The following is a 24,368-nucleotide window of genomic DNA, read 5'->3' on the forward strand; positions in this document are numbered from 1 at the left end:
TCCACATTACCATTAGCTATACTTTGTGCTTAGCAATATTGGTCAAATACTCTCAACTAAGATGACAATTACAAGTCATTACAGATAAACTTTTACTCAGTATCAGTGGATCTAAGAACAGTCTGACAGAGATGTGACCTCTAGCTCTTGAATTAATTTCCAACGTAAACCACCTTTCTTGACTGAGATTGAGGGAATTTGATTATTATAGGTATCCAGCTCCAGAGAAAGGTGTTGGAAAAGGCAGCTTTTATTGTTTTTTTTTTAACCCATGACTCACATTTAAGTAATCATCATCTGTATCATCTTTAAGCACTTGGCCTTGACACTGTTGGTTTACTTTTTTTGGCTTACTTTGTAGGATGTTTAAGAGTAGAGGCAGAGCCTTCAGCTTTCAGGCCTCTCTTCTGTGTAACTAGTTTCCAGTTTGGATTTGGGAGACAGACACTACTCTAGTCTCTACTTTAAAGATTTGTCTTAAAGTTTTTTTTGCCTGGATCAAGTGACCCTGAATCCTCCCTTAGTTACGCTGCAACAGACCTATGCTGCTGGCAGCTTCCCACGATGCACTGTTCTTTCTTCTCACTAGCCTTTTTTTTACTTGCCGTGTTTTGAAAATTGAATTGAAGTCAAATTGACTTGAGTTAAGCATTGAATGGTGCTCTCCCTTTCTGATCCACGTGAACTTACTAAGATCAGAAAACCGTTTTTTCAGCTGCTCACACCCGGGAGCTTCAAGATTTTCGTTTGTGCTCTCGGGTGAGTTACCGTGAACCTTAACTCCTGCTCATTCACTCATGTGTTTCTTTAGCCGTTAAAAGATTTGCAGGGTAAGAATCAGGGATTAGTCTTAAAGTAATTAATGATTGCTCACGGCTGCAGTAATCAGTAATCTGATCAAGACCTGCGATCCAGCCTGTGGAATTTATGTATGATGTAGGCGATGTGTGGAGGAGGAAAGGGAGCCTTAGTGTCGTGTGTGTGTGTTTGTGTGAAAGCTTGTGAGGCCGTCACAGCTCTTGGGCATATTGAGTCCTCGGCCTGATGGACTCCCTAGATCAATACGCTATCACTTCATCCTCCCTCATCCACTGTACCAACTCCTCTGGAAACCCCCTTACTCTCATCCACACACTCACTCACTCAAATCAACACACACTTAAATCAACACACATACACACGTTTGTCCCTTTCTGTCTTGAAGTAGGTATTGAAAGCTAGATAAAGTCTAATTCAGCCTGATAAGGTGATAAATATGCATCTTGCCCCTTTAATTGATTTCACTGCCTGCTATGGTGAAAGCTAAGGTTGTTCCACTTCTCTCTCTTTGACTCACATGCAGCACACACCTCTCTTAGCCTTTCACTTTATATCTGAAGAGCTAATGAAACTTGCAAAAGGCTGAGCAGTGCTAAACATGCAGTCGACCCTTTAATTGATCCAGACTTCTTTCTATGTTCGTAGCTAATAAATGAGACATTTAATGCTACCCCGCTAACTGCAGGAGCTGCTGCTTTTTCTCTTGCTCCTCACACCTTTTGCACTCTCCCTTCTTCTAATGCTTGGATAATATTTCTCCGTTCACTTTTTCTCTCTCACGTTTTTGTCTCATTATTAATATGTCGAGGTGTAGCGGTGCAGTTGAACAGTCATTCGTACTTTATCGTGTTCATCTGGTGCTGACGTTTCCAAAGCTTCAGCATTTAGCGGTGCATTTGTGTGTTTTTTAAAGACAATGTGTGGGAAAGCGCACAAGCAGCGGCGGTCTGTCGATGTGATGGATATGACGAGGGTCAGGGGGCACCGGCGAGCACATCGACACTGTGATCCCACGGTTACACATTCCCCTACACATGCACGCACGCTATTTCTCAAACTAGGCTGCTACAGGAAATACACGGAAGAGGCACACACACCTCATTACTCATCTGTCTGACAACAACAGCTCACACACACAAATATCTCATCTCTCATATGTCTGCGCACCGCCCTGTCACTCACAGCGTCGACTCTGCCTCCAAACAGAAACGTGTTTGGCGGCGTGCGGCACAATAACAGAGAAGACAACCTGTTAGTCGTGCTTAGGCAGCTTTTCAGACAGGTTTTGCAAATTATTTGAGCGTTCGTCCCGGCACCACAAAGCCTGCCACATTTTAATCACTCGGAGAAGAAACTAGATTACATAATGATTGATTTTAATCAGGTTTTTTAAAAATACATATATTCATATGGGATACCCAGACAATAGCAGCTGATGAGACGGTGCTGAAAGGAGCTTAAGTGATAGCACAAAGAGTAAGCACAAGCTGAAGCGTTGGAAATATCACTTAAAGCATAAGTGATGAAAGGCGCTGTCCGTTTTTAAGCTAAGACAGAAGCTGAAGTGTCAATCGGATGTGTAAGCTCAGAGGGGGTTTAGATGTTATCAGAGCTAAACAATACGTGAGTTTTAGTGCTCATTATCTTATGCTTGTGGAAAAGGACTGTGGCTTCATATAATATTCTTTTAAAAATAGTGAAAGAAGCTGAATATGAACTTTAATCAGTCAGAAGTAAACAAAGTGTCTGCTGATGGGACATTATTGTACACTGGTGTAAAAAAGGTAAAGATAAGTGTTAAAATAATGAATAGTGCTGATCACACTAAAGTCATCAGTGTGAGGTGCAATGAAAATCTTTTACAACTCAAAAACCTGATTTTAAAATGAGCTCCCCTTCATGGGTGTCTCCTAATGCGCCGCTGGATCTCTTTCGGTGCTGTTGCTTATGTCTCATTTGCATATTAAAAGGATGAAAGTGGTGCACATGGTGCGGGAAGATTATGTTATGCTATAGTCACGCATGGAGAAAACAGTGGTTAGAGACAGCAACACAACCAAACTTACTGTGACTGTTTACAATGATTGCTTCACTCATGGGGACCAGGACTGCAACCACTTGCAGTTAGTTGCCATCTTCAAAGTGACTTTGGCGTGTCAATATGACAGTAAAAGATGCAAAATGATGCAGTTGGTTTGCTATTAGTGATCATCAGTTTGAGCTGGGAATTGTGTTCGTGGTGAATTGGGGAAATTTCCCAATCTGTTGCTTTCTACATACAAACAAGTTCACCTAAAGCAGGAATCCAAATTAACTCCAGCATAACTTCATAGATTTAAAAATTCAGAATATCCTCCACACATAGTGACATAATTACTGCAGGACAGAAATTTAACTGAAAAACGACACGATACTCAGCAACCTTGCTTTTATACAGGCATACAACCAAGTCAAGTCCCTTACTGCAAAGAGATGTGCTGCACATGGGTTGTAGTCAACACCACAGACTGACTCAGATTGATTGCAACATACTGGCATGTCTGTGTCTGTGGTTATAAATGTGGAGACCTTTGCCAGTCTGTCTCAGAGTGATTGTAGAGCCAGATCAATTTTGTTCAATTTTGTGATTGTGGTCACTTAGAATTTGAATGTTTCACATGTTCAAATTCAGGGCAACCAGTTAATCATTGCAACTATTTGCAGTTGGTTTCATTTAAAAAATAAAATCAGTCCAATAACTGAGCAACCATCACGTTATTCTTGTCGCAAGGAAGTTGTGCGTGCCCATGAGCATAATGGCAAGCGCATGTACCACAGTTCAGATAGTTTCTGCCTTGATCATTTGGAGTAGGGCGGCTCAGGAGGTAGAGCAGGTCATTTTCCAATTGGAATTTTGGTGGTTTGATCCCCGGCTACTCCAATCTTCTTCTCAGAGTAACTTTGGGCAAGATACTGAACTCAGAGTTGGCCATTATGCATCCATCAGTGTGAGTAAATGTCCCATTTAACTAATTCAAAGTTCATATACTACAAACCTTAGCATACACCTCTCCTGATCTGATGCATCATCTTTGAACTTGGAAAAGTCCAGTTTGTTCTGAGACGTACTGGGAGACCTAGCTCTCATAATGATCCTCCATGTGAAAACTAGATCGTTTTTGTCTCAGGACAAATCTGTAAGTTACAGGAAGTGCATACAGTCGGTCCGAAGGGGACTTTCAGGGAGCGATGTTAAAATGGCAACTGCACTGGGATCAGTCCAGACATGCACACGGAGATGACCTTATAGCCCAGTAGCACATGGGTTAGTATGAGTATCCGTTACATAAATACGCTAATATAACAAACATCTCATCTCTAAAAGTTTTACTATTGCAAACCCAAACACTGCAGCCTTTTCACTCTCCTTAGAGAGGCTGGAATGACACTAATGTTCCTCTTAAGCGTGCTGAGTTATAAACACTGAGAGGGGCAAGCTGATTGGCTGAGCACAGCAGGGATTCTGCTGTTTTTACAACCACTTAAACCTGAGTGCTCCCAATCAGAGATTGGCGCGATCCCTTAATGTTAAAGCATTAAATATATGCAGGTTTATGTGTGTGTTTATGTACCTTTGCATCTCCTATCTTATATAACATATGTAATTTTAGAAGAGACGCAGGCACACGAGGAGGATTTTATGCTACTGTACCTAATGTGTGCGTGGTGCTGCAGTTCCTTTAAAACGGGATGTACAGCTAAGCGCGCGTGTTCACGTTACACGTGTTCACCTGCACTCCTGCCAGCCTCGCATTCCCCAGGGCTCCATTCCTCACTCTGTGATGAGGATGTACCAAAGATGGAGAAGCATGTGTTGCGTGTGCGTTAGCTAATGGCGTTGCGGGAAGATGCACAGCAACAATGGAGCCTCCAGCTCATCTTTTCTGCCCCCGCACACATGTGCTCCATTGTAGGTGGGGGGGTAATCTCACGTAGCCCAGATAAGTGGGTCACTATTTGTGCAGGCAGCATATGTGTTTGTATTCATAAACACATCATGTTTTTTTTCCACGTTTGCAGCTCTGCAGAGACGGTATGTGTAGGTAATATCTGCAGGAAGCGCGCGTGTGTGTGTGTGTGAGATGTAAAGCATATATTTATTCTGTACTGTGACAGAGGGTCCATAGGGGAGTTGGGTGTGGTGGTGGGGTTGCTAAGTAGTGGGCTGGTGGGCGGGGAGCTTTTCAGCCATTAGTACTGGTGACACAATGAAAGTGACAAGGCAGAAGGACCTAATTGCTCCCCTCTTGTCTTTACCGATCTGGGGCGAATTCTCAGTCCCACCCCTCGAGTGTGTTTGAGCGTCTCGCAACAGTTTGACGCTGTCGCTTTCTTTCTTTGCTCCCACATTTCTCTCTCTCCCTCTTCCTTTTTATTTGTTTGCCCCAGGGTTGTTGGTTTTTTGTTGTGTTTTTTCTTCGTAGACTTAAAAATAGAGGCTTGCCCCGACAAACAGGGCAGGGATGGATGAAGGAGGGGGTGGGAGGGCAGGGAGAAGTAGATAGATAGAAATGTACACAGAGTGAAGGAAGGACAGCGGCGTGTGGTAAGAGCTCAGCGTCCGGTGGTCATTCTCTCTTCACTGTCTCCAAAGGTGATTGATGGCGGCGTGAGATTGTTTTACTAATTGGTGGCGGGCCTCCTCGTGTTCCCCGACCGGCTGCTGTTCAGCGCGCGTACAGGTCAAAAACTGTTCATTTGTCATTGCAACTATCAACGACTTAATGTTTTTGTTTGTTTGTTCGTGTCTAATACAGGAAATCGGCAATGTACTGAAAGGAGCTCTGGACCGACTTGCAGAAGACCCCCCTGCCAAGATGAGCAAGATTAACTTCAGGTAAGTGTGTGTGTGCAGGTGTCACTCTTAAAGGTAGCTTGGTGTGGCACAGGGATGGAGACTAGGATTACGACTCTTTTCTTTGTTTGACAGCCCGACACTCCGACAGGATTAAACAGTTGTGTGTGTGTGTGTGTGTGTGTGTGTGTGTGTAACCCATTATGAGGTTGTGGGTGGGACAGTTGTTCATCTGTTTAGGCTGCAACAGAAGTGAGTGTGGGCCTGGATTATTGCATAAATGCAAATAACAGTTCAAATTTATTCTAGCAGATACACTGGTACTAATAATATTGCAGAGGAATATGAAAAGCCAAGATTAAAAGCTCATTAAAGAGTCTTTTTCAGATTTCAGATCTGATTTTAGATCTAAAAATAGCCCCAAGCTCAGTTTACAGCAGTGTTGCACAGCTGTGCCTGGAGTCTAGATGAAAAGGGAGGCTGGGGATATTAATGTTACACCTAGGGCTACTAATGATGTTTTGAATTAATACTTAATATCTTTATTTTACTTTTGATTAATCAGACTGTCAGTGTTTAGCACATTATCTGTAGATAATGTGGCGTCAGACACTGGCTTATGTCACTGTCAGTATACTGAGTAGGATTAATTCAGTTAAGTTTGATTATAACTTCTTCCTGTGTGCCGTGTGCTCCGGTCATCCCAGCAATCTGCATATCTGGTTTAGTTATAACCAACTCAAAAACTGAATTATTGCTAAACGCGTGTTACATCTGAGGTAATCGAGTATATCCGGGTAGGATCGCTCCTTCGATTCCTCAGAGCAACCAAGCACCGAGGCACCATTTAGTATTAGAAACCAGCGTATCTGTTGTCTCAGGTGTGATGACAGGGTGTAGCATTTAGGCAATCGTTAAAAAAAGATTTCTAAAGATGTTTGGTTTCCCGTGTTAGCAGTGAGATAGCTGACAGGGTTAATTAGGCTGAGTTCAGTGCTTTCACAATTAGGTTAATTAAGTCTGACTAGGTGACACGCAATGATCTGGTAAGCACTGTGGACAGCAAAGGCCGTTTAAAGTTATTTCATACATTTAAAGGTGAGAGTTATATTGTTTCATTGTCTCAAGAGCACACGAGGGTCAGTCAGCACCAAGTTTCCAGGATCGGCACAAACGTGTAAAAACTCCCTGAAGGGAAGCGGGCAGACATCATTTATGGTTATTTGTGTCTCCGTCTGTGTACCTTGCAGATGTTTTGTGTCACGCAGTGGTCAGGATGCATCACTTATTGTTGCTCGGGTTTGTTTGTTTTTTGTCTAATGATGGTTGTTTTGTGTCTTTATGGAGGCGTGTCTTCTGGTGGTTTTGGTGTAATAATTCTGGGATAATCTGATCATGATTGGCCAAGCACTGCTGGCTGACCTGTAAAAGTCATATGTGTGTGTAGAGGTGAGTGAATGTACAGTATTCAGGCTTGAATAGACGTCTCACTGTGGAAACATCCGCCTTTTTTTGTTTTTTTGGAGTCATCACTTGCAGACGTCCGGCTCGACGGGACTCATATCATCATTTTTCATCTTTCTCTGAGGCTGTCAGTCACAGTAACCATGGTAACAATTAAACCCTGCACCGCAGCCCCTTCACCTGTCTCATCCAGGAAGCCCGTGACGGGAAAGCCGATGGTTGTGTGACATTCCTGTGCAGCAGCAGACCGATCCCCCCTCATACCATCACCCCGATTAGAAAATAGCTCTTTTCAGAGTCGCGGGCGCTCAGAAGGGAGGACTTGGCTGGAATGACAGATGGTGATTCTTCAGCGTTTTACAGTACAGTGGTGTCTTGACAGCCCCGTGATACAATGGAGGCACGGCTCTCACAGATAGTTTGCCATGGTAACAGATGGTTGGCAGTTGAAGACACCACGGTGAGCGAGCGAGGGCACATTTTCAGGAGCCCCGGCTGCGAGTGTGTTAGACACTCGGCCTCTGTCGACGTAGAGGAAGTCAACCAAGAGTGGGAGCTCCATCTGTCTCACTCCTCGTTGTTCTTTTCATCCATCCCACTGCTCCCCCCCCCTCCCCAGTCCCAGCCCTCGCACCCCTCCCCAGTGGAATGACTGTGTTTGTTTGTGTTTGTGTCAGTGGGATGCTAAAATGGGTGAGCGGAGCTATTCTGCATATTAGCGTGCAGCGCTAACAAGCTACTGTTGCCTCTGATGAGCTTGTTTGTGCCACCGCTTGTTTTTTATATGAATGTAAATGGGCTAAAGCTGTGTGTGTGTGTGTGTGTGTGTTTGTTTGTTAAACACCCCCCCCCCCCCCCCCCAACACCCCGTGAATGCATTTAGATCATGCAGGACTAGCTTTGTACCTGTGTGTTTGTATGATGCTAAACAATCCTGGCCTCATTGTGTACCCTCTCTGAAAGTAAATTCTCACACCGTGTGTGCATGCGTGCGTTTGTGTAATTCATGGTTTGTGCACATCTGTAATTTAGATGTAACTGTGTTCTCTAATAGATGTAAATGCGATGCATGTGTGTATCTGAATTTTCAATTTGGAGGAATGTGACTGATGGTGTTTGCGAGCGAGCGATGTAGCAATAAGAATGCAAATTGGATGTGTGTGTACAGTATGTGTGTGACCCTGGCAGAGGTTAACGAGAGCAGGGTGACAGTGACAGAGGAGTGCGTTGTAATGATCCCAGCTAGTCCTTAGGCTTGTGTACGTGCATGAGGCACATAAACCTTGAACTTCTGTGCTTTTGTTCTCAGACTCGTTCTTGTGTTTCCTTTCAAATCCCACACACACATAAAAGTTTGGTTTTTTTTAAACTCGTGACTTTTTGCCTTGTAACCTTTTTGCTATGTGGGAAACTTTTGAAGAAATGCAGATTCTGTTGCAGTCTAAACGATGGAAGACAGAATTATTATCTTGGATAATATAAGAACAAGGAGACGTCTTCTACCTCCAGATCTCCTTGAGTTTTAACACTTTCCTATAACGTCACAACAATGTGATTGGTCACTTGTAATGTTGATCCTGGAACAACATTTTCATGATGATCTGGGAACAACACCAACACGACGATATCAGATCATCCTGACCAGATGGCCTCGTCTCACTGAGCCTGACTCTGCCAGAGGTTCCTTCCGGTTCCTTCCACTTTTTCCAAGTGCTTGCTCATAGGGGCTGATTGTTGGGGTTTCCTCTCCATTATTGGCTTTACCTTACAATATAAAGCACCTTAAGGTGGCTGCTGTCTCATTTCAATTCAGTTTATATAAATAAAACTGAATTGAAATGAAAATATCCCTTGAAATAAGGACATGAAAGAGTCTCCCTTTCCCCTGCTACAGGCTGAAAACATAGCCGTGCTTTCACCCAGTGATGTCGGGTAAAAAGTACCTTTACTTTACAACTAAACAGATGTTTATTTGCTCGTTCGTAAAGGTTGGACGACTTCTTTCTGTGGAGGCAGAATCCACAGACTCACAGTGGACAAATGGCACACGCCTAATGAATGTAATGTAACATATTAGGCTTTTCTTCATTCTCCAGATGCCTGAAGTCATTGTTTTACGTGTACACATAACTTTTAAGAGGTATGGGGTGTTTGTGGCTCACTGTATTATTCAGAGGGCTGGCGGTTCAATTCCTGTTTGCCAAAGTATCCTCTGGAAAAATACTTTCATCTCAGGATGTGATGTGTGAATGTGTGTGTGAGTGGGTGGGTGAATGAGACATGAAGCTCTTTGAGTGGAGCAGAAGAGTACTACATAAGAACCAATCAATTAAATCCATTTAGTTACAATAAACGAAGAGACTTGGTTTCCAAACTGACTTATAGTTTACAGTTTATAGTTACACACATTAGTAGCAATTAAGGTTTCAGTGACTTCTAAGTACACTTGAGTATGCAGTTAGGAGGAAATGGAGATTTGCACACTTAGATGAGCCACCATGAGGATAAAATATTCAAAACTTTCCATTAATTAGATCTCTGTGTTTAACTGCAATTTATTTTGTAATTTTTCCCAAACGATCTGGTCATGTTTTTGTGAGAAGAAAGCAAACCACATCCATCCTATGTGGAGATGAGGTCCGGCATGAGTCTCCCTGGACTGTGATGTTCACAGACGACATGGTTATCTGTAGTTATAGCAGGAGCCTGGAGAGGTGGAGGTATGCTCTGGAGGGAAGAGGAATCAAACTCTGTAGATGTAAGAGAAAATACACGTGTGAATGAGAGGGAGATGGAAAGAAAGGTGAAGGGAGATGAGTTTAAATGCCTGAAAGCGATGGAGAGTGCCCAAGAGAGGTGAGGAACGGAGCGCAGGCAGGGTGGAGACGAGTGTCTGGGGCGATTTGTGACTGAAGGATAGGAGCAAAGGGTGAAAGGGAAGGTTTACAAGACGGTAGCGAGACTGCTGCACTGTGTGGTTTGCATCACATCACAATGCACAACAATGAAATGACAAAAATAACATGACAGACAGCAGTAGTACTGCTTTAAGGACCTGTCACTTGTCATCCACATGTTAAAAATATCATTGTGGGTAACCTCCACTGTGTTTAGGCTTTGCTTTTTCAAACCAAAAGGTCAACAGTTTAATTTCCACTCTAAACCCATCTAGATAACAACTTTTTTCCACATCAGCAACAAATTTGGTGCCCCGAAGCAAAATGTATACTCGAGATTTGTCCAAAGCATACAAATAAGTAGGGATGGGTATCGTTTAGGTTTTATCCGATACCGGTGCCAAACCGGTACTTTTGAAACGGTGCCGGTGCTTAAACGGTGCTCAAACCGGTGCTTAAAGAATGGAGAACACAAAATTGGTCCAAAAACCTCTCATGTTTAGCTGTTTTTTTGTAAAAAAGATAACAATGTTAGCCTTTTCTGCAGCTATGGGGCATATATGGTATCACTCTTGGCTGGAAGCAGTGTTTAAACAATGGTTTGCTGTTTTCCACTTTTCCTTTGGTCATTTTAGCCTTTTTGGCCAGGGTGAAGAGAGTATCTGCCATCAAACAAGAAGACAGCCGCATGTAACTACGACGGTGTTTGCTAGTTCACCTTACATGCATTAATTTAATAACGTGGTTAGCTTACTCAACGTAAATTGCACACGAACAACATTAAGCTACTCACGCAGAGAAGAACGGCTAGTGCTGCCATCATCATCCGTCATCATTTCTGCTACACTGGCGGGGCTAGGGGCCAGGACTCTCCTCTTCGGGTTTTTGGGGGATGTTGCTAACTCCGGGTCTGATAACAGGCACCACACCCACAGTAGACGTGCTCGGTGTGAGGTCTCACAGCAAGCTATCAAATACGGCGCATTTCTCGGCTTTAAAAAAAACAAAACGCTATGCGTCGCCAGGTGTTTCATCGGATTTGAGGTGTTACCTCCTTTGACAGTATCACAGTATCACCTTAAAGCACTTGTTGCAGGCTGCTGAGTTTGCATCTTTTGCTGTGAAGTACAGCCAGACTTTTGACCGCTTCGCCTTGGGCATTTTTAATCTGTAGCTCTGCTCTAAAAGAACGTACGTACCTGGACCCGCCTACTATCCTCGGAAACGTAAAATGATTGGCTAGAATTCAAAGTGTGTGACATCTCAGGAAAAAAAAGCACCGAAATGTGCGCTGCTTTTCGGTCTGGTTACTACCGTTTATGTCAGAACCGGGGCCATCATGGCACCGGATACCGGTACCCATCCCTACAAATAAGCAAAAAAAAGAAAGAAAAAAAGCAGTTTTAAACTTAAAGAATGCTTTTAATCTGCACACACTACTATATTAATTCCGTACTGTATTAATTTGGTGAACACATGATCCATAATTGTGTTTGTAAGAACAAACCTGCAGACAGAGATGGAGTTGTCTGATCTTCTCGTAGCGTGCCGGTCCCCCTCTCTTCTCTAACCAATATCAAAAGCAGCCCTCTTCTTGTTTATCTTTAGTGGTATTGTCCTTGTTTATCTGCGGCTAAAAGCCACAGTTCAAGGCTCTGCAGAGATTATTAGAGAACCTCATTCTGTTTCATCTGTATCTGCTCCTCTATCTGTCTCTTTCTTTTATCTTCTGCTCTCTTCTTTTGTCCACCGGCTAGATTGGGTAGTTGAGAGGCAGGTAGATAAGGGGTGAAGTAGCCACCTGCGTCCTCAATCGCACACACCCCACACACACAAAAACACACACACATAATTCCGATGTTTGGCAGAACTACCGGTAAGCTAATTTGTATCCCTATCTGTGTAGCCTGGAGGAAAATGCAAATGGAAAGGTTGAGTGTGTGTAGTTTTTGTTGTTGTTGTTTTTTTACTGTATCTGCATTTTCAGGATTTCATGTCCCTGATTTGTGTATTTTTTGACAGTAGTCTGACGAGGACAGTCGAGTTCCCTGGTGACCGTGGGCCCCTGGGTATACACGTGGTCCCATACTGCTCCTCGCTCAATGGACGGTAAGCTCACATAAACGCTCTCTTCTCCACATCCTCTCATAATCAAGCAGGCCTGCGCAAGGAAAGGCAGATGGCAATGTTGACTCATAAAAATGCAGAAGTTACTCGAGTGCTGGCATGTGTGTTTATCTCCGTGATTTCATATTGACTCCATACTGTATTTGTCCCAAGACCCCTTGGCCTCCACATTAAAGGCATCGAGGGAAACAGTCGGTCCAAGAAGGAGAATCTCTTCAAGGAGGACGAGTGCATCGTCCAAATCAATGACACACCACTGCAGGACAAGACCTTTGCACAGTAAGTAGGCCAGTGTGTGCGGGAGTGCAGTTTTTCAACACAGAAACCAAAATCAAAGCTAATATTTGATCTGAAACATGTACAGTGTATTAGATTTACTTAATAGTTTCAGCATGCAGCCTATGTTTCATGCATGAGGATATGTTCTTAATAAAATAAACAGATTAACACCTTACAGGCAACACGGCTCAACGTGTAATGGCCTGCTCAGGTTGAGTGTCTGCGGGATGAGCCACAACACGTCCAAGCCCCATGCATCCATTCACAGAACTCAATGAGATCCTGGTGCCAGACACTTAAAAGACGACCCTAGCGGGCTCATATCCCCCTCAGTGTGTCAGAACTGTTCTGGTCGCTTGAGGATGTTTAATGTCATGGCTGAGCTTTTAACAGACATGGGAAATGGAGAGAAGCAAGGTTGAAGTGGTTTGGACATGTGCAGAGGAGGGAGAGTGAATATAGTGAGCAAAGGATGTTAAATATGGAGCTGGATGGCAGGGAGAAAAGAGGAAGACCACAGAGGAGATTCATGGATGTAGTGAAGGAGGACACGTAGAGGGGTTGGTGTGACAGGAGGATGCTTGAGGTGAGCTAGAGGCAGATGTTCTGCTGTGGTAATGGGGGGGTCGTCAGAAGTCGTCTTTTTGGAGGAAAGAGTTAAAGGATTTGCATCAGCTGCTCCAGAAATGTGTTTTTAGTCACCTTGAAGACGTTGGTTGCCACCAGGTGGGAATTGCATTACTTGTTTAGACGGTGACAATGGTTGCTCGCGTTTGTTGATGTTGCTTATCTTTAGCTCTCCTCTGAGAATATCCACAGGGCTAAAGGAGACGTAATTAAACCGTGGACCCAGACTGTGGAGGATCTTAAAAGCTTACTGAACTGAGCAACCCCCCCCCCCCCCCTTCCCATTTGTTTCCCCTCGTCTATGTTTCCCTGTCATTCTCCATTCTTCTTCTTCCGGACCTGGCTCCTGTGAGTCTTTTTGTTTGCTGTTTGCTTAATCCGTCCTTATGCGCTTTGGTTTTGCTGATTGTCTGATTATTCTTTTGTTCAAATGGCAAAAATAAGTGTTCCAGGTGATTCCATTTGGCAGAAGATTGTAACCTTGTTGCTAGGAAAAGACGAAAAGATTTGAAACTTATTTGTTAACATCATCCAAATTGGATCTGAGGCGGATCGGCTTATCCTGACACAACCCAAGACATGTGGTGTATATGTGTGCGTGTCAGGGATGTGATGAGGAACTAAAAACGTAAAAGCAAAAAAAAGTGTGTGTGTGTGTACTCCCACTCATCCTGTCACCACTATAACGCTGTAGAAATACCCCACCTGTCACTCACTTTGCTTCCTTTATTACCAGACAAATCCTTCACATTCTCTGCTCTATCCTATCTCACACCACATCTGCTCTACCGATGGCGTATTTTTTTGTCTCTGTATTATTCTATTTTTTTTCTCATGTTTTCAGCGCGCACACTTCAAACTCCCGTCCGTGTCCTTTCTGGGGTTTTCCCCCGTCCTATATCTCTTTCTGAATGGGTCAATTTAACTGCATCTCACTCTGTTCTCTGTTTTGTGCGAATGTGGTGCTGATAGTGGTCTATTAAAGCTGGAATAGGATCCTGCTTCAAGGTCTCACCATCTGATAGGGACCACAGTGTCCCAAGCCAGCTGGAGGAGTCACTGTTGTTAATCCAAACTATAATACAGCCCTTTAGTGAAGCACAAGCCTCATTCACCCTCTCCTTCTTTGCTTTCCAATTCTGTGTTCTCTTTCTTTCTTTGTTCAGCCTCACTTTTGAGTTCTCCTTTGTTGGTTTACAGGTTTGTAATGTTCCACAAAGCAAAGAGAGAGCGATTAAAGTCGTCATCTTGTTTTTTTTACTTTTCCTAAATTAGCCTTGTCTCCCTCTCTAGGTCTCAGGAAGTTTTCCGCCAAGCTATGGGCTCGCCTTCAGTGCATGTGGTGGTTCTTCCTGTAGCCCACAAGTCACGCTATGAGAAAAGCTTCATAGGTCAGCTTTTCACCAGCGACAGCAAAGACTTGTCTACCAAAGGCAGTCCAGTGGTGACGCGCACTAGAGCCGACCCCAAGCCAGAACTCAAACCAGAACTCAAACCAGAACCCAAACCAGAACCTAAAATGAACACCAGGACAGATATGAGGCGACCAGACGCACACACGAAGACCCCAGAGCCAACTCTGGTAAACTCAAAACCAGCGGAGTCTGTTCAGTCTGTGTACAGCTCTTTAGAGAGAGCGTCTCCCACGTCCACAGCCAGGGCTGCGAGCTCGTCTCCGACAACTTGGCCCCGCAGTGAGAGCCCGCTGGCCAGTAAGAGTCCTGCTGCGGCCAACATGTCTAACCTCACAGGAAGGAAGGGTGGCAAGAAGATGAATATTGACTTGAAGAAAGGTAAATTTCTTTTCTTTTTTTTTTTTTGTGTCCCGTTTGGATCTTTAGCCATCAGAATTGTTGTCTTAAGGCCAAGAAAGATGCCAAGCGGATTTATTTTACCAAGTGGATCATCATGGCCTTGCCATATTGGTCCATTTGATTGACCTTTATTATAATTATGAATTTATTTTATTTTCGGTTGCTACAAACGGGACAGATATGACTGGGGGATAGGACAGGGAGAAAGAAAGAGAGGGAGAGAAAGAAAACCAGAGGGGAGAAGAGACGGTGAGAAAGGGGGGAAGAAAGAAAGAAAAACAAACAAAACACCTGGATCACCTGTATGGAGAAAAAAAAAAGAGAAGAGAAAGCAAACAAAAAAAGAGCAACATAATAAATACAGCACCATCACAATAAACTAGCTAGCAGTAACAGTAGATACTAAATAGAAAGGTAAATTTCTTATGTACATGTGTTGTATTCACTGATGATCATCATGTTCCATCATTAAGTTTTTTTCTCTCTCTCCCCCATCACCCCCAACCGGTCGTGGCAGATGCCGCCCCTCCCTGAGCCTGGTTCTGAGGTTTCTTCCTGTTAAAAGGGAGTTTTTCCTTCCCACTGTCGCCAAAGTGCAATTTTGCTGGGTTTTTTTTTCTTTACCTGACAATATAAAGCCCGTTGAGGTGACTGTTGTCAATTAGTGCTGTATGCATTGAATTGAATTAAGCTAAGGATGTTATGTTTCTCCAAATCCATGGTGTATAAGCAACTCATTGATTATTTGAATTAGGTCCTTATTGTAAATATCTGATTGAAGTGCAGACTTTCAGCTTTAATTCAAGAGGTTTTATAAATAGTTTTGCAGTAACTGAGCAGGAATTACATAATTTTTTAATACACAGCCCTCATTTTCAGAAGCTTCAAATTAGTTGGACATTTAATTGACAAGTAGTTTCATATCCAGGTGAGACCTGTTGTTTTGCTACTTCATGACAAATGAAGCAAATGTGAATCTGAAGTTGAATTTGTAATTTATAGCTTTCACTCTAATTTTAAATATGAGGCTCAAACAGTTGTCTGTGTATGTGAGGTAGGTCACTAACACCTGTCTTTGGGCTGAAACACCAAAATAAACCAGACAACCGAACCTTAGTTGACTAAATCAGCTATCTGGGGCGATCGTGGCTCAAGAGTTGGGAGTTCGCCTTGTAATCGGAAGGTTGCCGGTTCGAGCCCCGGCTTGGACAGTCTCAGTCGTTGTGTCCTTGGGCAAGACACTTCACCCGTTGCCTACTGGTGGTGGTCAGAGGGCCCGGTGGCGCCAGTGTCCGGCAGCCTCGCCTCTGTCAGTGCGCCCCAGGGTGGCTGTGGCTACAATGTAGCTGCCATCACCTGTGTGTGTGAATGGGTGGATGACTGGATATGTAAAGCGCTTTGGGGTCCGTAGGGACTAGTAAAGCGCTATATAAATACAGGCCATTTACCATCTGGTTCATTCTTAGAAAGGACGAATACGTCAGTTCAGCAACACAGAAATGGTGAAAAAAATTACTAAATCATCATCTAACCAAGTCAAGACCAAGAACACGTATCATTGTCGAGGTCTACGCTCAACTGATGCCTTCATGAATGGGAATAAAAAGGTTTTACAACCAGATTAGACTTTGCCCAAAAATTGTGAGCTGTGTATAAAAACTGTGCTGCAGGTGGTGCAAAGAGGCAAATTCTGATCTCTGTCTAACAAATTATGGACCAGACTGTTAACTATGTATTTCTCAACAAGGTTGAACCCACAGCTCAGCAGTGTCTCAGACAGCTACAGCGATTCAGAAATCCCTCCGTTTCTCTGCTCCTCACTGACGTTGAGCTGTTGCACTTCATGCGACTTGAAGTTTTCTTATCTTAAAACGGCCTTTCCACAGCTCTGTTAGCAACGTAACGAGTCCATCAGCAGTAGCAGCAAAGTTGAGACGTAACAGCCCATGGGAAGATGGATCCTTGACTGACGACCGCTTCTTTTATATTGTGGATTCAGAGCCACTGGACCCCTGTGAAAGACTCTGACTCAGTGTTTTTGTGCAGGTTTTCTGCTACATTGATACTATTCATTATTTGTGAGGCCTCCATCTTTACAAGTGCAGTACAAAAATACTGGAGTTTTCCCATTTATTTTGCCATTGCATTCTCCTTTTAAGGACTCTTGACTGCTCGTGCTCTTTTTTCTTTTAAGCTTTTATTCTCCAGATTTGTTAAAGTCAAAGCGGCTCACTTAGCCCTGGATGTTGTTCTCACCAGCGACACAATTGATTGATTTTTATCACATTCAGACTTCAATAAAATTGCCGTCCACTGTGGTTAGCTTTAATATTTCACTATGAAGATATTTTTCATTTTTCCAATTCCTCAATAATGACTCAGAGCTGTCTCGTTGTTATGCCCTTAGGTTTAAACCTAGACTGACTCAGTCTGGCTCAGGCACCTCATCGCTTATCCCTCAGTGCTGAAGTGTTGATAGCATGGGAATGGGTTCTTATGACTGTGAATAGGGTCTGTTCTAGCAACCCGTAGTGTTACAGGGCAGTGAAAAGATAGCTGTAATTGGGCTACATGCACACACACGCGTGTGGTATCCAGAAAAAAAGGCAAGACATCCAGATGAAAGGATAGAAGAAATTGGGCCTCACACTTTCCAGCTCAAAGCCCATTCACGACTGTTTTATTGTTAGTTTCTTCGTTTTTCCATCACACTTTTCTTCCCCATTTCTCTTCACCCTCTTTTTGTTAGATTTTTTTTTCTTCCCCGTCTATCCCTTTCACCTGATGCAAGATCAGAGCAGAGGATATTATGGGGTTTCTAACACCCTCTCCCTCGGCAACAGGCTCCTTCTCTCCGTGATTGACAGGCGGTGAGGTTTAGGTGCGCTAATGTAGGGCAGGCAGAGGCTTAGCTCGGAGACCAGATAGCATCGCTCACCGCCTTTAGTATGCCACGGCGGCTTTGCTCTCCACACACACACACACACACACACAGAGTGTGGCACATTTCACTCATGGCTTGGGGCTTGTGAGGCCGTGAAAAAGGGAGAGGGTGGAGGCTCTGGGGGATGATGGTTCATGCATGTGTGTGTGGGCTCAGAAAACACACACACACACACTTGTAAATGAATACACACAAAGTAAATGTAGGCTCAAAAGCACAAGGAAAATCTTTGTGGAAATCACATCGCAACCCCTGGGGAGAAAGCTAGAGAAGGGAATAATATCTCTGGTTTTTCTCTGCTCGTCACTCCTTTTTTTTTCTCCACCTCCACCTTCGTTCCATCTTCTCCCTCTACCTCCCTTCATCAGCCACCGTTCGGCCTGCTCACACGTGAAATTAAAGACAGAGTCTGTCTAATCCGGCTAGGAGAGAAGCCTGCTCCCGGGGGCTCAGAAGCTGAGCCAGGCAACTAACCCCCATAGGGAAACAGGCACTTAAACAGTAGTTAATGGGGAGAAGACGCAGACTGCAGACAGAGTTCAGGAGAGGGAGAGAGGGGAGAAAACTTGGAGAAGGAGAAAAGTGAAAGGCTGGGATGATGAGAGGGAAATTCAATTAAAATGAAATTAAAAAGTCATAAAATTTGTAATTAAGTCTCATTTTCAGGAGCAGAGACATCCCCCGTGCACATGTTCATGACTCATGTTGCCTCGTTCCCACAGGCTCCGAGGGTCTGGGTTTCACCGTGGTAACAAGGGATTCATCTGTCCAAGGGCCGGGGCCCATCATGGTGAAGAGCATTTTGTTGCGGGGTGCAGCAGTGAAGGATGGACGCCTACAGCCAGGAGACTGCATCCTGGAGGTAAAACACAGGTTTTTATGAAGATCATCCAATGTGTGCGAAGTAGAGCCGAGACCTGTCGTTATCAGCAGGAAGTGTAACTCTCTCTGGATCACACGGTGTGCGACGTGTACTCAGGGTGAGCCTGCTCTCACCTGTGGAAAACACACCTGCCAATTCTGGTATCTTATGGCAAATGCCAGTTGCCGGGCAGTGAGCGCAGGGCCCATTAGGATATTTTGGTCCCTGATACTGATTGTTTGGTCAGAGACATTCACACCAGCATCCCATCCGAGGTCATTTTGTAGCTCTAGCAGTGCTCATCCTGTTCCTCCTTACACAAAGGAGCAGACACTGGTCCTGATGATGGGTTAAAGGTCTAATACGGCCCTGTCCAGCTTTCCTAGAGTAACTGTTTGTCTCCTGGAATCTGTCTCCTGTGCTGGGAGAAACAGCAAGCCTTCAGGCAATGGCACATATTGATGCACCATCCTGGAAGAGTTGGTATACCTGTGTAACCTCTGCCAAATGCAAAACTAGGTTAAAAAAACCAGTCAGAAAAGATGAAGAAGGAAAAAAGTCAGTGACCTCTAACTGTAAAAACCATTCCTGTTTTAGTGGTCGTGCCATTGTTGTCCCTTTACTGCACCTGCTGTTAGTCTCATTAACACCAAAGCAGCTGAAACTGATGAACAGACTCCACCTGCTACTTAACTGACCAGATCAATATCCCACAAGTTTAACTGACTTGATGCTTTTAATGTTTTTGAGCAGTGTTTACTTATAATTAGAGCATATTTTTTAAAATCTGCTTTTCTGATGACCAAACACATGATTTATCAAGCAGCTAGTTTTTATGATTTATCGCAAATTATTTTGCGGACGCCGTGGCTGTGTCACAGATGTCATTTTGAGAACCCCTAAGCTAGACCGATATAGCCAAGCTATCGCAGAGAAACACAAGAACATATGTTTTATTTTCATTTTGGAGAACCAGCCCACACACAGAAGCATCTCCATCTGATCCTCTGTTACTTTCATTCGATACGTGTTAGTGGAGCACTGCCAGTGGATAATACACTAAGCTTTAATCTACTCCTGTTTGTGTGTTTGCTTTTTTTCCCCCGTCTCGCGTGTGTTTGTGTGTAGGTAAACGGAGTAGACATGACAGGCCGTAGCCAGGAGGAGCTGGTGGCCATGCTGCGCAGCACCAAGCAGGGAGAGAGCGTGTCTCTGGTGGTGGCTCGGCAGGAGGACACGTTCCTGCCTAGGGAGCTAGTAAGAGAGCGTGAATACGCAAAAACGCAGCATCCACACAACGCCCCTAACTCTTCTTTGTTGATCACTTGTGGTTTCTGCTTCATCCCTACATTGTGACATTTTCCCTTTCTTTTCCTTTCAAAGGAGCAAATCCTCTTCATCTTGATTTTGTTTTGCACTACAGACACACAAACGCACCCGGTGCACGAGCTCTGGCCTTCCTGTACCTCTCTGGTTTGTTGACACAGTGATGCCAGAGGAAGTCACACACACGCTCAGACACACAAGCCACAGCGGGGCCCCAGAGGAAACGCGCGAGTGTGTCCATGCTTGTCGGCACGCCCCGGGTGTTAAGTGACCGTTTACCTGTTGCGGCCGGCGGGGTCACAATGTGACCGAGCCTCACACATCTTCTTATCAATAAACACACACAGAAAGCCAGCTGGCCCCTTGAAAGTCACTCGCTCTGCGTAAATGATGTTTTCGCCTGTTCTCTCCTTTCTGTCCTCTGGTTATTCTGATTATTCCCTTCCCATTACTTCAAAGCACTGTGAGAAAGACACGCGGGGGCTTTGTAGTGACTGATGCATATTCACACCTAGGCGAGCTGCGCACACATACACTCCCGAACACCTAGACCTTGATATAAAACTCGCTCGCGCACACACACACGCGCGCCGAACACATCACACATCTTTAAACAGCTAAGTTGCTGCTTCCGAAAATAGTTTGCCCTCATTAATGGCCCAGCAGTCTTGGCATAACAAGTGCACTTTGAAGAGACTCTACAGTCTTCATCTAACACTTGCTTGTATTTGTGCATTAGAGAGAGACTTAAAGAGTTGGGGGGAGGGAGGGGGGAGGGGGGCTCTCACTCCTGTATCTGTCGAAGTTGTTGAAGTTGCTGGTGCCCCGTGAGATCTGGCCCTTATCTCCAGCACAGTCCTCCACCTCAAAGACATTTTGATGTCCCCTAAGCGCGCGCACACATGCACACTTAGAGATAGACTCACAAAGACACTACACACACCCTCTCTCTAGTGGTTCTATTGATTGACTTTAGATGTGCAGACTCCTCCCCACTAAAAACATAAATACGCAGATGCGGAAAGAACTGCAGAGAAAAAGTTTGCAGTTAAAAGCGTGCAAATGAGCAAACGCACACTTAAACACACAATGCTACAGGACACACCTCCCACCTTCCTGCGCTCTCCTTAATGATACTGGATGTTTCCAAATGCTTGTACTGAATTATTGTGGAATTTCGTGCCGGTGGTCGGATATCAAGAAGATGCAGACATTAAATGTGCCCGTCTGCCTCTTCCATCCTAAGGATGTGTTTGAGTGCCTGCCTGACTAGTGATTATTTTTCCATGCTTTAGAGGCTTTAACGTCTTGTAGAAAGCGTTCTTATGCATCCACACAGCAAACATTCGTGTCTGCAGTTCAGCACAGCGGTTTTACATCCAGCAGCTGCTGAGGTTAATTAGCCGAGTCCATCGACCAGCATCATATTGCTGCTGCAGGTAATTCGTCTGCATTATGAGCTTTTGTATCTATCAAAGCTCATTTTGCTCTTGAGCAGAAACATTTTTGTTCAGCTGAAAATGCCCATCTCTACATTTATCTGTCTGTCTGCTCGGTTCAAGGATCACTTAAGGAAAGTGTGTTTGCGTGCGCTTGGTCGATGATGCGATGTTATGTGAAACCTGAAAACAGGTTAAGGACTTTGTGTTGTTTGTGCTGGATTTTGCATCGATGCGGCACGGAAAACACTCGAGTATCCCTGTCAGAGCTGTACAGTGAGTTGAAAGGATAGATTAGTGCACAGATAGTGTGTCCTTGTATCCAGAGTCTGACTGAAACTGACACTGAAACAAAAGGTTCAAGGTAGTCATTTTACACTACTTGTAAAGCTCAGATATGTTTATAGTGTAAGAAAAACTGCGTGGCTCCCCTTATGACCCTGTTCTCTTTCAGTGCTTTTATGAAAGAACCTCTTTGGAGTATGAAAGTATCTTATATCGCTGTTACACCCAGTCTGCGCCGTGTTTTTCTCCTGGTAGCCCGATTTCTTCGGAGCTCCCGGAGTTAGTGTCAAATGTCCGGCGTTTGAGCTCAAACTGAGTCTGAAGGAATTTGTGTTACAGTGTTTCTTTGTGACCTTCAGCATTCCATTCATTTCATTCACATTAGAAATCGAAAGCATTCGGAGGCCTTACAAAATGTTCATGGTGCACATTTTCAAATTTCTCTTCTCGGATTAGATTTCAGGCAGTTATTTTCTCTTGCGTGGTACAAAGACAGCTTCTAGGGGATGAAATCGACGTAAGAGAAGCTCACTGTATTTACTGTGAATGTAGAGGAGTCTGAGCATTGAGCAACTTAAAACGGGTGAAGTGTTTGCTTCTTTATTTTTCTAGAAGTTCATCGTAAACAGTGTATCCTCCCAGCTGTAATACCTGCTGCTTTTCATGCCTTTTAGCACTAAAACTAATCCTAACAATATATAATAGCCACTGGATTGTTTAGGTTTGCTGGTTTGTGTTTAAACCTATAGTGGTGCTTGATGGAATATCCTTAGTGTCGGGGTGTAAGTAGTGGAGTAGCATTTGGTTTTATGGCTCAGAGTGTCAGTGACAGGTCTAGTCAGAAATAGCCTGTAAAAGAGGAGCTGGGGTGGAGGTGGGTTGCAAATTGGCTTGCATGTCACAGCAGGCCTGACCAACTTAGGCCATGTCCACACTAATACATTTTACTTTGAAAACGCATCTTTTTCTCTCCGTGTTGGCCTTTCGTCCACACTGAAGCGGCGTTTTTGGTTAAGGAAAACTGAGCTTTTTGAAAACGCTCTCCAAAGTGGATACATTTGAAATTTAGACTGCAAAAACAGAGGCTTTTGAAAACAATGAGAGCAAACAACAAACTGTGTGTGACCAATTCAACTAAGGTGGCGGACGGCATTGTACAGCAAGTCTAGTTCTGTTTGCTCTCAATTTTTACAGCCCTATTAAAGATTTATAACAGTTTGTACATGGCTCCAGATACTCCAGATAAACCTCGATGTTCCTCCTCGACGTGTCAAAGAGCCGGAAAGTAAACCAACGGCAGACGGAAATGACGCAGGTCGAATAGTCTTAAGTTTCACGCGTGCGCACTACAGGAACTTAGCGTTTTCAGTGTGGATGAAAACGATAGTGTGGACGCAGAGTGTTTTTAGACGAAAACGCCATTTTCAAAATTATCCGGATTAGTGTTGATGTAGCCTTAAAGATTGCATCCTACATGCAATTAGTCAGTAGGATGCTTTCAGCTGATCCATCAGCTGATGTGGGCTGACACTGAGAGCAGCTGATCTGTCGGTCTATCAGGCCTCACTGACCTAATGCGGTGCTCACTTTGTGCCAGAACTTCAATGACTTTGTGAAATTTGGTAGAATTCATTACTTTCAGGAGGCTGCACGTATGCATGCATAAAAATTAATTAAATTTAATTGAAACTAAACAAGTAAGGCCTTGACTGAGGCACACGGGGAGGTTAGAGGTCAAACCAGCTGTGGAGCAGCTGATCAGGGTCCAGTGTTTTGCCAAGGGGCACTTCAGCAGAGCAGGCACTTGGTGGCACAGCAAGTTGAAGCGAAGCATGACACTGCAAGTCTAGTTTTTATATTCCCCGTGCGACCGCTGCCAACCCATAAGATTCTCTCCTCCGGTGCTCATATAGTCTGTTTTATCTCGCTTGTACAAGTAAAGTAGACTTTTAGAGGAACTGGCTGAACTGCTGATTGATTAGTTTCAATGGAGGGAGGGGAGTTACTGATGTTTCATGAGCAGCGTGCGGTTCTGTGAAAGCGCTCAGCAGCGCTGGGAGGCATGCTGGTCTCTTTTAGTCAAAAGAATAACAATAAAGCGTGTGAATTAGCCTCCTTATTAGGATACAAAAAAGCCGTCGATTTTCTACCCCATCTCCTGCACCAGCGCGCACTCTCTGAGTAATTAAAAAGTGATAACTTCTAATCACAGTTTCATTCCTGTCAGCATTTCTGCATCTCCTCCGCTCGGCGCGCTCATTATTTCGCGGGGCCTCGTTTTGTGTCGGGGTGGAGATTAGAGAGTTGCTTTGTAATGTTTTTTCTGTTTTAAGCGGGTTTTTGTCAAGAGCATGATATATATGTGTGCGTGAGAGAAAGTGTGTGTTTGTCATGCCAAGGACAGGATGGGGGGGTCACTCTGCACATGGCTGACCCACTCCTGCCAGCAAGGCCAGCTCACAGGAAAAAGGAGGTTGTGAGGAGAAAAATAACTTTGTTGTGTTGCTGTTGTCTTTTTCATCAACTTGGCCTCTTTGGCTGCCTTCTTTTTATTTGTACACATCCCGTCATTCTTCCTTCTCTTTTTATTTTCCCTGTCTGGAGCTCTTCATGCCGTTCCAGAATTATCCCCCAATCAGTCATTTTTTATT

At 44.1% G+C, this 24,368-nt stretch overlaps 1 protein-coding gene across 5 annotated transcripts in view; it reads left to right on the forward strand.

Moving 5' to 3' along the window:
* pard3ba (par-3 family cell polarity regulator beta a) overlaps positions 1 to 24,368 on the forward strand; it is a 225,201-nt gene that overhangs the window by 61,630 nt on the left and 139,203 nt on the right. For 3 of the 5 annotated variants that reach the window (XM_085151856.1, XM_085151854.1, XM_085151857.1), the window contains exons 5-10: positions 5,616 to 5,695; positions 12,037 to 12,123; positions 12,295 to 12,420; positions 14,341 to 14,840; positions 18,528 to 18,667; positions 19,796 to 19,924. In XM_085151856.1, the coding sequence (XP_085007982.1) occupies positions 5,616 to 5,695; positions 12,037 to 12,123; positions 12,295 to 12,420; positions 14,341 to 14,840; positions 18,528 to 18,667; positions 19,796 to 19,924 (1,062 nt within the window). Of the gene's footprint in view, positions 1 to 5,341; positions 5,453 to 5,615; positions 5,696 to 12,036; positions 12,124 to 12,294; positions 12,421 to 14,340; positions 14,841 to 18,527; positions 18,668 to 19,795; positions 19,925 to 24,368 lie in introns of those variants that run through there. The other 2 variants (XM_085151858.1, XM_085151855.1) reach the window with 2 other exon arrangements.

The sequence above is a fragment of the Neolamprologus multifasciatus genome, chromosome 23 (genome assembly GCF_963576455.1).
Source record: "Neolamprologus multifasciatus chromosome 23, fNeoMul1.2, whole genome shotgun sequence".
Classification (NCBI taxonomy): domain Eukaryota; kingdom Metazoa; phylum Chordata; class Actinopteri; order Cichliformes; family Cichlidae; genus Neolamprologus; species Neolamprologus multifasciatus.